Source organism: Phacochoerus africanus, chromosome 8 (genome assembly GCF_016906955.1).
Source record: "Phacochoerus africanus isolate WHEZ1 chromosome 8, ROS_Pafr_v1, whole genome shotgun sequence".
NCBI classification, from domain to species: domain Eukaryota; kingdom Metazoa; phylum Chordata; class Mammalia; order Artiodactyla; family Suidae; genus Phacochoerus; species Phacochoerus africanus.
This window is the reverse complement of record NC_062551.1, coordinates 12,952,550-12,965,065: the sequence shown is the minus strand read 5'-3', so window position 1 is coordinate 12,965,065 and position 12,516 is coordinate 12,952,550. Positions and strand designations below refer to the sequence as shown.

The 12,516-nt window shown below is 41.1% G+C and overlaps 1 protein-coding gene across 1 annotated transcript in view; it reads right to left on the bottom strand.

Annotated features, from left to right (window-relative positions):
• Positions 1-12,516, bottom strand: part of GLG1 (golgi glycoprotein 1) — a 152,354-nt gene that overhangs the window by 55,009 nt on the left and 84,829 nt on the right. The window contains exon 3 of the mRNA XM_047793295.1: positions 4,384-4,470. Within this exon, the coding sequence (XP_047649251.1) occupies positions 4,384-4,470 (87 nt within the window). The remainder of the gene's footprint in view (positions 1-4,383; positions 4,471-12,516) is intronic.

Sequence of the window (12,516 nt, the reverse complement as noted above, 5' to 3'; positions counted from 1 at the left end):
AAAATGAAAAAGCCTATTTCATTTGGAGAAATTAAAAACAAAGAAAAATGGCAGTTTTGACACGAGGAAGAGCCAAATGTAACTTTTTTTCCAGTATAAATGAGAAGGGAGTATTTTATTGGTTTCTTTGAAACCAACAGAGACCATTCTCCACTATTACACCACCTATGGCAAATATGTACACACGGTAAAACAAACACAATCTCCTTCATCAAAAGGTGCTGCTGGGTGAAGGACACACCACACACTAATTGTCCTACAAGCCCCTGGATCGCTTCATGTCTAACCCCAGTGTTAAATCTAGAGCAAGTCAAAGACTCAGTGCAAGAGAAGAACTGTTTATTTTTAAGCAAACTTGGGAAACTGAATAGTCTCACACTGGCTTCAAGAGGCAGCAGAGTTCTTCGACATCAACGAGTTGAATGCAATTCTTTCAGCTTAACCTAGAGCTCTTTTTCTGGAGATGCCTAAAAAGAGGGCCAAGAGGAGTTCCCTTGTGGAGCAGCAGGGTAAGGATCTGCATTGTCACTGCAGTGGGTTGGGTCACTGCTGTGCTTGGGGTTTGATCCCTGGCCAGGAACTTCTACCATGGGTGGGGCCAAAAAGAGACTGAGTGAAAGAGGGAGAGCGCAAGCCATGAATGTAATTCCAGGAAAAAGTATTTTTGGGATTTTTTTTTTTAAAGCAAAATAGAGGTTAAGTTTCAAAAGTGAAAGGAGAATGAGCTGCTTGAAAAATTTTACCATCTATAATTCAACCATTTATTTATTTTTGTTTTATTTTTTATTTTTTTTTGTCTTTTTGCCATTTCTAGGGCCATACCCTCGGCATATGGAGGTTCCCAGGCTAGGGGTCGAATTGGAGCTGTAGCCGCCAGCCTAGGCCAGAGCCACAGCAACACGGGATCCTTAACCCACTGAGCAAGGCCAGGGATCGAACCTGAAACCTCATGGTTCCTAGTCGGGTTTGTTAACCACTGAGCCATAACAGGAACTCATGTAATCCAACCATTGAAAAAAGCTCATCATTAAAAAAAAACAAAACAAAAACATAACTAGTGGCAGACATTTGAGTTTTAAAATTAATGAAATACAAGTATTAATACAGGCTCTAATACTGGGGAACCAACAGTTTAAAAATCTGAAGAAAGACCCAGAGAAATTAAATGTATATTTAGTTTCAATCACTTGAGATTTTACTGAAATACAGAGATTTAGAACCTATTTGTATTTCAGTTCACCACCAATTATAACTGGATATAGTGTTTGAATAAAAATTTTATGCTTTTCTTTAACCTATTAGAGAGAAGTTCAATGCAACAAAGAAAATTTCTAAGATTAACAACAAAAAAACAGCATTAAATCATCAATATTTACGAATGAGAGTAAACTCGGAAGTGGCTGGGGAGCAGATTCTTAAGGTGCCAATAAAAAAATGCTACAGTCACTCTAATTTTTTTTATTTTTTTGTCTTTTTAGGGCCACACCTGCAGCATATGGAATTTCCCATGCTGGGGGTTGAATTGTCAGCTGCTTCGGGCCTATGTCATAGGCACAGCAACACCCATCTGGGACCTACACTGAAGCTCATCATGGCAACACCAGATCCCCAACCCACAGATTGAACCCATGTCCTCATGGATACTACTCGGGCTCGTCACTGCTGAGCCACAAGGCGAACTCCCTATAATCACTCTATTTTTGACATGAGGCAGGAGAAAAGCAAGCAGTATTTGGCTCAATCATGGAGAGTAAATAAAAGTTTGGTTTATTTTCCTCCTTGGAAGAAGGATTCCAAAATTAAGAAAGAAGATAATAGGGAGATGTAGAAAAAAATGTTTTGTTGGCAATTATGTCCTTCCTTATATTTAATTTTCCTGACTCCAGTATAATATCCCTCTAGGGAGGGAGAAGGGCCCCTATTACTTGAATCTTTTATAAAACCACAACAGCCCAAAAGGTTATAAGAGGGCCATCTTTACATATACATTACAAGGAAGCCAGTTTTATTTTAGATAGGGAGATAGATAAAACCAGCAGAGGGTGAAATTATTCTGATGAATCTGCATATTCTCTGAACTCACTTTCCACATGGCAATCAACCTGAGTATGTATAGCTAGTGACAAAGCTAGCTAAGGGAGTTAGAAGCTAGAAGCTGAGGATCAATGCTTTATTTTATTTTATTATTTTATTTTTTTGTCTTTTTGCCGTTTTCTAGGGCCGCTCCCGAGGCATGTGGAGGTTCCCAGGCTAGGGGTCGAACTGGAGCTGTAGCCGCCGACCTACGCCAGTTCCCAGCAACGCCAGATCTGAGCTGCATCTGCGACCTACACCACAGCTCACGGCAATGCTGGATCCCTAACCCACTGAACAAGGCCAGGGACCGAACCTGCAACCTCATGGTTCCTAGTCAGATTCGTTAACCAGTGAGCCACGACGGGAACTCCTCTATGTTTTAAAATAAGCTATTCTTGAATGAATAAGCAATGAGGTCCTACTGTATATTCAGTCTCTTGGGCCAGACCATGAAGGAAGATAACATAAGAAAGGGAATGTATATATATGTATAACCAGGTCACTTCACTGTACAGTAGAAATTGACACAACATTGTAAATAAACTGTATTTTAATTTTAAAAAATTAAACAAAAAATATTTTAAAAATAAACACATAGAAGCTACTCTATTTTGAAGCCCCAACAAATACGAAGAAGAGTCACAGCTTTAAAAGAATAAAGCTTATCTGACTCAGTAGAAGGTTTGAGGAAGAAAACAGGGTCTACAAGATCCCATAAAGACGTGAGTGAGGAACACTAGCTGAGGGCTTATCTGGCTGGAACAGGGTCTTCCTTAAGAGCTCAGGAGAAAATGGTCCTGACTTAAGTCATCAACGGGGTAGTCTGGGGACAGATCTGTATGATGCAAGATCTGTAGTTAACTTTGAGGTAAAAAAAACAGCAACTGTTTTCTTTGTGATTCTTTCAGCATGCAGAAATCTCTGGCTTTGAAGAACTTCTATCACTAATTCTAAAAAATAAAATGAAAATCTCAATACCATAATTTTCACTAATATCTGATATATACACTAAGCCAAGAGAAATAATTGAAAAATATCACCAATTAGCATCCATACAATGTTATAAATTTTCATTAATTTTTTTTGGTCTTTTTGCCTTTTTCAGGGCCACTCCCGCAGCATATGGAGGTTCCCAGGCTAGGGGGTCTAATCGAAGCTGTAGCTGCCAGCCTATACCACAGCCACAGCAACTCGGGATCTGAGCTGCGTCTGCGACCTACACCACAGCTCACGGCAACGCCGGATCGTTAACCCACTGAGCAAGGGCAGGAACCGAACCTCATGGTTCCTAGTTGGATTCGTTAACCACTAAGTCATGATGGGAACTCCTCATTAATTATTTTTGTCTCTACTCAATAGCCTTTTTTTTTTTCTTTTGTCCTTTCAGAGTCACACCCATGGCACATGGAGGTTCCCAGGCTAGGGGTCTAACTGGAGCTATTGCTGCCGGCCACAGCAATGGCAGATCCAAGCCATGTCTTTGACCTACACCAGAGCTCAGGGCAACCCCAGATCCTTAACCCACTGAGTGAGGCCAGGGATCGAACCCATAACCTCATGGTTCCTAGTTGGATTTGTTTCTACTATGCCACGACGGGAATTCCTCAATAGCCATTTATAACAATCATTTTCAAGTTTTTTAAAGGCTAACTCTTATTTATTTATTTTGCCTTTTAGGGCCACACTCACGGCCTGTGGAGGTTCCCAGGCTAGGGGTCAAACTGGAACTACACCACAGCCACAGCCACGCAGAATCCAAGCTGTGTCTTCAACCTACACCACAGCTCACACCAACATCAGATCCTTAACCCACTGATCAAGGCCAGGGATCAAACCTGCAACCTCACGGTTCCTAGTCAGATTCATTTCCACTGCACCACAACGGGAACTCCAAAGGCTAAACAACTCTTATTATTTGAAGCATTTGCCTCCATGGTTCAACTGATCCAACTGCACAGGCAAAACACTTAGAAATGTTTAGGAGCCTCGTGAGGAAATAAGCAGACTGTACAATGTGTGAAAGCACTGACTGATGACAGAAGCGACTATATTCTCCATTTGGGGACAAAAAGAGCCTGATCTCCAACTTGTCTGAATCAGTGGCATCCAACTGTAAGTGTAAGTAAACGCTAAGGAAAATAAATCTCATTACACCTCTTTAGCCTATCTCTCAACCAAGACATATGTGAATTCCAAGCAAAGTAAATGGAATTAGTTATCCCTCCCCTAATAACTGGTGTGGTCACCAGGTGTAATTTTCTCTTCAAAGCCTTAAATACACACAAATTTTTTTCTTTCATAACTTACCTCTGATATGGTAGATTTGCAAACCTCTTTGGCCACAGATTCAAATTTAGGATCTGTAGTTAGGTTCAGCTTATAATTCCACAACAACTAGGTAAAAGAGAAAGAAAAAAAAAATCCAGTTTAGCATAACACAAATTTTTTTTTTTGTCTTTTTGCCATTTCTTGGGCCGCTCCCTCGGCATATGGAGGTTCCCAGGCTAGGGGTCGAATCAGAGCTGTAGCCACTGGCCTACGCCAGAGCCAGAGCAATGCAGGATCCGAGGCGTGTCTGCAACCTACACCACAGCTCACGGCAATGCCGGATCCTTAACCCCCTGAGCAAGGGCAGGGACCGAACCCGCAACCTCATGGTTCCTAGTCGAATTCGTTAACCACTGCGCCATGATGGGAACTCCAGAATAGCACAAAATTTATCATTAACGGTTACTATAAATGATAAAATTCTATCATACAGAGTCAGATAAAGCATATTCACACTTCAGCTAATGAACAAAAAGTCAGACAAAATGTCACTGTATTTACAAATAAAAGGAAAATATGTGCAAACAAAATAAAACACTACTATTTTGACATACTTCTTAACTTTTGGGGGGGGGGGAGTGCTCACACTGAAGTTCCTGGAGCAGGGATCAAACCAAACCATTGTAGAAATGGGAGCTGCTGCAATAACAACGCCAGATCATTAACCCATTGTGCCATGAGAGAACTCCCAAGGATAAACTTTTTTAAGTCAGGAAAAAAGTCAAAATGAAAATTCCTGATGAGGATTTCAGAGAAAATATAAAGTGGTTGTATAAACAAACTTCTTCTTCAAATAAAAGTCATACCCAGAAGCTCAGAACTGTTAGGTTTAGTTGCAGATTTCACAATTGATAGTGCTCTTTATAGAGCATATTTTTATGAAGGAGACTTGTCCATAGCCTAATTTTCAGGCCTATTTTTATTCCTCTAAAATCCTATTTGACATACACACTAAAAGGTCTACGTTACACAACTGTTTTAACATGTCTTAAACTAAGAAATCTCTAAAGCCATTATTACTATTCACAGGTAAGGGCTGAATATTTATCTCTGCAGCTTCAGTTTAACAATTTCATCATGATTGAATTTCTGAAAAGTAGCAAAAATGAGCTCTTAAACTCTATGCAGATGGAGAGACAGTTGCAGGGGCTTTGCATGAGGTAGAACTTGAAGAGATCTGGAGTCTGAGGGGCAGTTCGCAAGCCTTTCTCTCTGACTGCTGCAATCCAAGACTAAATAATACAACTGCTCACTGACTGATTCTTTGAAACATCTGCTTAGCACTTCTTATGATATACCACACACAGTCTAATCTCAAGGGCATCACCGGCTGTTACAGAGAACAGAAGCAAAGGCTTGAGCACATACTGTGTTAGGAACTGGGGGATAAAACGGGAAGAAAAACCAAGACCGTCCAGGGTGGCTAAGCTCAATGGCAGGTAATACGACCGGGTATTTGGTTGATGCCATCACTAGGTACAACTGGGGAGGAGTGCCCCAGACTGTGGTAGGGGTTTGGTCAGAGAAGGTGCACCAGAAAAAGCGCTACCTAAGGTGAAATATGAAAGATGAGCAGTGGTTAGCCTTACTAAAAGGGGTAAGGAAAAGACTTTTAAGTAAATAAAACCGCATACTGCAATGGGAAGCAGGGCATGTTAGAGGATCTCAAAGTCCAATGGAGGACTGACTGACTCTGGAAACAAAGGCCAGGGCCAGATCATAAAGCCCTCGTTAAGTCAGACTTCAACTTTAACCTAAGAGTAATGGGGAGTCACTTGAAAGAGAAGGGAGTGGCATGGCCAGATTTGCTTTTCAGAAGTAGAACAGAGGCCATATAAAGGGCATGAGGAAAGACAAAGAACAGGCAGTTAATTGCACATAGGAGGGCTGAGGAAGACTGTGTGAAGAAATAAAATATAAAGGAAGAATAGGATTTCTTCTACTCCCTACTCAAAAACAAAGAAAAGCAGTAAACAAAACAAAACAAAACAAAAAAACCCCTCTAATCTCCTGGAATTCCCCTTGTGGCTCAGCGGGTTAAGAACCCAACTAGTCTCCATGAGGATGTGGGTTTGATCCCTGGCCTCATTCAGGGGGTTAAGGATCCAGTGTTGCCATGGGCTGTGGCACAGGTCACAGACATAGCTCATTTCTGGCATTGCTGTGGCTGTGGTGTAGGGCAGCAGCTACAGCTCCAATTCAACCCCTAGCCTGGGAACTTCCATGGGTATGGCCCTAAAGAGCCAAAAAAAAGTTAAAATAAAAAACAACGCTCTAATCTCCCAACTATCATCAATAAGAGGTTTTAGAAAAAGGAGTAAGAATCTGGCCACCATCTACAATGAAAAGCTTAGAGGATGGGACTTTTGCCTTGTTTATCACTGTAGGCCCAGGGCCTCAAAGACTGCATGGAACACATAGGCATGGATAAATATTTATTGAATAGATCAATGAAAGAACAAGTTTATGTCATGATATGTTCAACCAATAGGACATGTGAAGCCAAACTGAGAATGGATAAAGGAGAAGTTAGTTTTAACTGAAGAAATCTTAGGCCTCCTGGCTCCTCAGAAATAGAGATGAAGTCCATGATTCAAAAGACAAGGTTAGCTTTAGACAAATACATTTTACCCTTTTTTTTTTTTTTTTTGGTCTTTTTGCCTTTTCTAGGGCCACACTCGCGGTTCCTAGGCTAGGGGTCGAGTTGGAACTGTAGCCACCGGCCTACACCACAGCCACAGCAATGCCAGATCTGAGCCAAGTGTGTGACCTACACCACAGCTCACGAAAACACCAGATCCTTAACCCACTGAGCGAGGCCAGGGATCGAACCCGCAACCTCACGGTTCCTAGTCAGATTTGCTAACCACTGAGCCACGACAGGAACTCCACATTTTACTATTATCTATCTATTTATCTATCTATCTGCTACTATCTAACTGAACAGTTCAAATTTAATTTTAAAATTAAAGCAACATTTTTTTTGTTTGTTGGTTGTTGTCGTTTTGGCTGCCCTTTAGCATATGGCACTCCTAATCCAAGCTATAGTTGCAACCACATGATTAAAAAAAAAGAAATGAGAGGTAGAATATTTAGCATTAGACAAGAGTATCATAGTTGTCAGGTGGGGTCCTATTTGTAAGGAAATTTATACCTACTATTGGAACAAATAAGATCTGCACCCACAGCTCCCTATGCTCAAATTCAACCAGATGTATATCGTGCAGTACTGCAGTATTTATTACTGAAAAAAAAAATCTACGTATAAGTGGACACATGCATTTCAAATCTGCATTGTTCAAGGGTCAACTGCATTCATGAAGCTGTACAACTATCACCACTTTCTAATTCTAGAACATTCTCATCATCCAGCAGGAACCCCATGCTTATTGTCACTCCCCAGCCTCTCTACTCCCATCATTTGCATCCATTAATCTAATTTCTGTTCTTTTTTAGTTTGACTTACTAATACACTATTATTCTTTTAAGAATATAGGGAAAAAAGGGAATTCAACATAGATTTGCCACAAGTACATTTTCCTCTAGAATACAGATAAACACACATTACACTTGATTACTGAGAGCTGATTATTTACACAGTATTTAATAAGTATCCTTTCCTCTGAGTGGCTATAATCAACTAAGAAAAATAACTGCAATTTGACAGTAAGTACTGTTGGTTAGCATGATATATTTCAGGTTCAATTTCCTTAACTTTAAAATGTTTATCTTTGAATCCATCTATTCCCCCATGTCTCTCTCCCAAATATGTACTGAGCAACTACTATAATCTATCATGCTAGCGACAGAGTTGAGAACGGTGGAAGTTTAAAGAAAAGAACAAAAAAACCCCACTGTCTCAGCACTCAAGAAGCTCAACCACAGGAGACAAAAGAAGGAAGAGACAGAATGGGAAGAAAATAAGCAATAAAAACAGTGTGACAAACTGAGTAACAGAAGCATAGAGAGGATATTATGGGAATACAAGGGAAGAACACATCACAGTGATTCCAGAGGAAGGCTAAGTGGGGCTGGCCGTGGTCAAGTGATACTGGGCCAGGAGTAAGGTGGAATTGTGTCAGATGAACTGAGGAAGAGGGGGGTTCTGGGACTACAAAGGTAGAAAGGAAAAAAGAGAACAATGATAACTTCTGGGATTAGTTCAGAATGGCTTCAGTTGAGGGTATGAAAGTCAGGGGAGGAGGGGTGTTAGGTTACACTGAGTATTACAGCTGATCTTAAAGAATCTGAATTTTAGTCCAAAGGAAATGAGAAGCTAATGGGTAATTTTAACCAGAGTGTAGAGAAGGACGACAATGAGGGGTTAAAAGGCAAGAATTGTTTAATGGGAGAAGATGGGATGTATCTGACATATACAGAATAATGACAAGATTTGGGTACGGGGGGGGAGTGGAGGAAAATTCTTCCTTCAAAGTCAAGCCCCTTGAAAGCATAGTTTAAGCTCTTTTTTTTTTTAGGGCCACACCTGCAGCATCTCAAAGTTCGCAGGCCAGGGGTCAAGTGGAGCTATAAGTGCCAGCCTAGGGCACAGCCAAACTGGTAACTTTGATTTTAAAAGTTTTAAGGATGAATGGAAGAGTTAAACAGATAAAAGTGAGCTCATCTATTTAGCTCTTCCACTCATCCTTAAAACTTTTTAAATCAAATTTGTCAATTTAGGAGTTCCCGTCGTGGCGCAGTGGTTAACGAATCCGACTAGGAACCATGAGGTTGCGGGTTCGGACCCTGCCCTTGCTCAGTGGGTTAACGATCTGGCGTTGCCGTGAGCTGTGGTGTAGGTTGCAGACGCGGCTCGGATCCCGCGTTGCTGTGGCTCTGGCGTAGGCCGGTGGCTACAGCTCCAATTCAACCCCTAGCCTGGGAACCTCCATATGCCGCGGGAGCGGCCCAAGAAATAGCAACAACAACAACAACAACAACAACAACTAAATTAAAAAAAAAAATTTGTCAATTTAGTCAATTAGTTAGTCAAAACAAACAAGAAGTTCCTCAGCAAAGACCCTTTCTAAACCCCTACCCACTCCCCAGAGGCAAATGCTTAATTCTTTTAGCTTTTTCTTATGGTAATTACCTCTATACTTTTAAGCTACTAAAATGGCTATTTCTTGAACTGTTAGTTTTAGATATTTATAATATTCTATAATAGCTTTATACTACAGAAGATAAGGAATGGACTCTTATAACCTCTTCCTGATCCCAATCCTCCCAACAGAGTTAAATCATAACGGTGTCAGATATTCAGTATTTGTGTTATACAAAAAACTGCATAATGAGCCATACAGAGTATTACTATGTTTCTTTCAATTTATAGTTTGTCATACACTTAACATTTATTTCATAAGCCTGCTTTCTGACAAACCCATTATTTTAATCCAAATTTCTCTTTACTGCTAAAGAAAATCTCTCAAAATGTTCAAAGGCCTCAAGAAGGAGTTCCTGTCATGGTGCAGTGGAAACAAATCCACCTAGGAACCATGAGGTCGCAGGGTCGATCCCTGGCCTTGCTCAGTGGGCTAAGGATCCAGCATGGCCGTGAGCTGTGCTGAAGGTTGCAGAGGTGGCTCGGATCCTGCGTTGTTGTGGCTGTGGTGTAGGCGGGCTGGGAACCTCCATGTGCCGCAGGTGCAGCCCTACAAAGCAACAGCAAAAAAAAAAGGCTTCAAGAGATCTCTCGGGTGAGACTCGCCCTTGGTGTTTTCCGTCTTCCGGCTTCACTGCCTGGCTGTCGGCTAGGCTGCCCACAGGTGTCAGGTGTCATCCTTCACTCATCACTGGATCCTTTAACATTCTTTGTCTTGCTGTATTCCCGCATTTTATTGAAGCACATCCTCTAACAGCTTTCTGAGAACATGTGTGGGTAGTAAATACCTTGGAAAAGTACATGTCTGAAATGTCTCTTTTGTATTCTCTTTCCTGAATATCATTTTTCCTCAGAATTTTGAAGGCGTTGGCCTACTATCTTCTAGTTTCCAGTAACATCAAAGAGAAGTATCATATTCAAACTCTCAGGGCTCTTTCCCACCTGCCCACCCCCCAACCAAAGCTTTTGGGATCTTTTGTTTACTCCCAGGGTTCTTTTTGGAACCCTAAAATTGGTTTGGGTTACCTTTTCATCCAGGGTGTGAGGCATTCGATGGACAATTTTAATCTAGAAATTCATCTTTCATAGTTCTTGGGAATTTTCCATTTTTCATTCAATCTATTTTTTTTTTTTGAGTGCCTAATACATACCAGGTGCCACTCAAGATGGATGTGAACAAAAAAAGGGCAAAATCCCTGCCCACAGGGGTTTATATTCTATGAGGCTAACAATCAAACAGATCAGGTGATAAATGTTAGTGAAAAAATTAAGCTAGGATAAAAGAATTGAAGTGACTGGGTGAGGGGTGTTACTTTACGTAACAGAGGGGGACAAGCACAGTGAATATCCTCAGGCCACTGTTCCATTAAGAAGGGCAAATACACAGAACCTAAGTCAGGCATATTCTGAAGGGACAGCAAGGAGGCTGCTGCTGCCTAAGTCAGGTCACCATGGGGGACAGTGGTAGAAGAGGCCATAGAGCAGGTCTGTGCTCTCTGCTTGCGTTGAAGGCCAGTATTAAGGACCTAAGAGCTTCACCAGTGAGAAAAAAATCTTTAGCGTTTTTTGGGCAGAGAGGTAATATGACCTGACTTACCTATTAGAGGAATCATGTGAGCTGCAGCATGGAGTCTAACTGTAGAGGGACAAGGGCAGAAGAAGGGAGACTACTCAGGAGGCTATTAAAGGAGCACAGGAGAGAAGTGATGATGGCGGGACCAGGGAGGTAGCAATGAAAATGGCCAGACTCAGGATGCATTTCCAAAAGAGCAGCCAGTCAGCAAGGCTGCTAAGGGATTGAATGTGGAATTTAAGAGGAAGGGAGGAATCAGGGTTTTTAATCTGAGCAATGGGAAGAACTGAGGAGCCACTAACTGAGATTGGGAAGAGAGTAACAAGAGTGGTTTAGAGGTAGAATAATATCCAGAGTTCAGTTCTAGAAATGATTACGAGAGAGTAGAAATGTGAAATCAGCACTTGGAGCCTGGAGTTCATGGAAAAGTCTGTGCTGGAAAGAAGACAGGAACCACATACTGTCAGCAGGGGCAGCATCAATTACTCGTCTCCAACTGGAGTCCTGGCAGCAGTCCATGTAGCCATCTGGAGGGATCTTCTCTCCAGAGGACAGCTCAGGTGTGAGAAGACAAGACTCACAACAGGCACTAGAAGGAGGAGCTTTGCTTAGAAACCTCATGCCCTATGGGAGCCATTCTTGCTTGAAACAACCCTCTGGGCATAGTTTCCAGGGTTCCTGCAAGGGACATACCCCAGGTATAAGAGTCACCACACTCGGGGAGGCCTGCAGTACAGTATCCCCATTGAGTATTTAAAATTTTCTTTACAGTTCTTCCAAATCCCTACAGAATTTACCAATCAGGGTCATTTTATCACAAGCAATACTGCCTTGAACCTAGTTGATATTACACTCTTATCAGGTCACCAGGGAACTAATAAGCTAGGTAGTGAACAGGATTCAAATTCCCCTGAAGAAAGGGAAAGAAAGGGTTTTGTTAACCTTTTACTCACAGGGCTATTATGAGCTGCTGTAAATGTTCCTTACATGGGTAAGAGATACATAAGCATTTCTGGGGAGTCAATACCTCAACGTAAAATGGCTGTATCACATACCACGGTATGGTCCACTTTAGTAAATAATACCCACAGCTTTGAAAGTAGCTATAATCACCATCAGTACATGAAAACTCCTTTATTCTATATTCACAGCAATACTTGATATTAACACTGTCAGTCTTGAATTGTAGCAATTCTAATGATGAAAAGTAGATACTGGCATCTCACCAAGGTTTGAATTTCCATTTCCCTGATAACTAATGAGGATGAATACCTTCTCATTTGTTTATAGGTCGTTCAAGTATCATCTTTAAGACATGGATGTTCAAATACCTTACACATTTTTTTTTCTTTTTCTTTAAATTAAGGGCTTATTCTAAATGTGTCCATACAATAGACATATCATATGGCATAATTTCTATTTTTTTAAAAATTTCAAT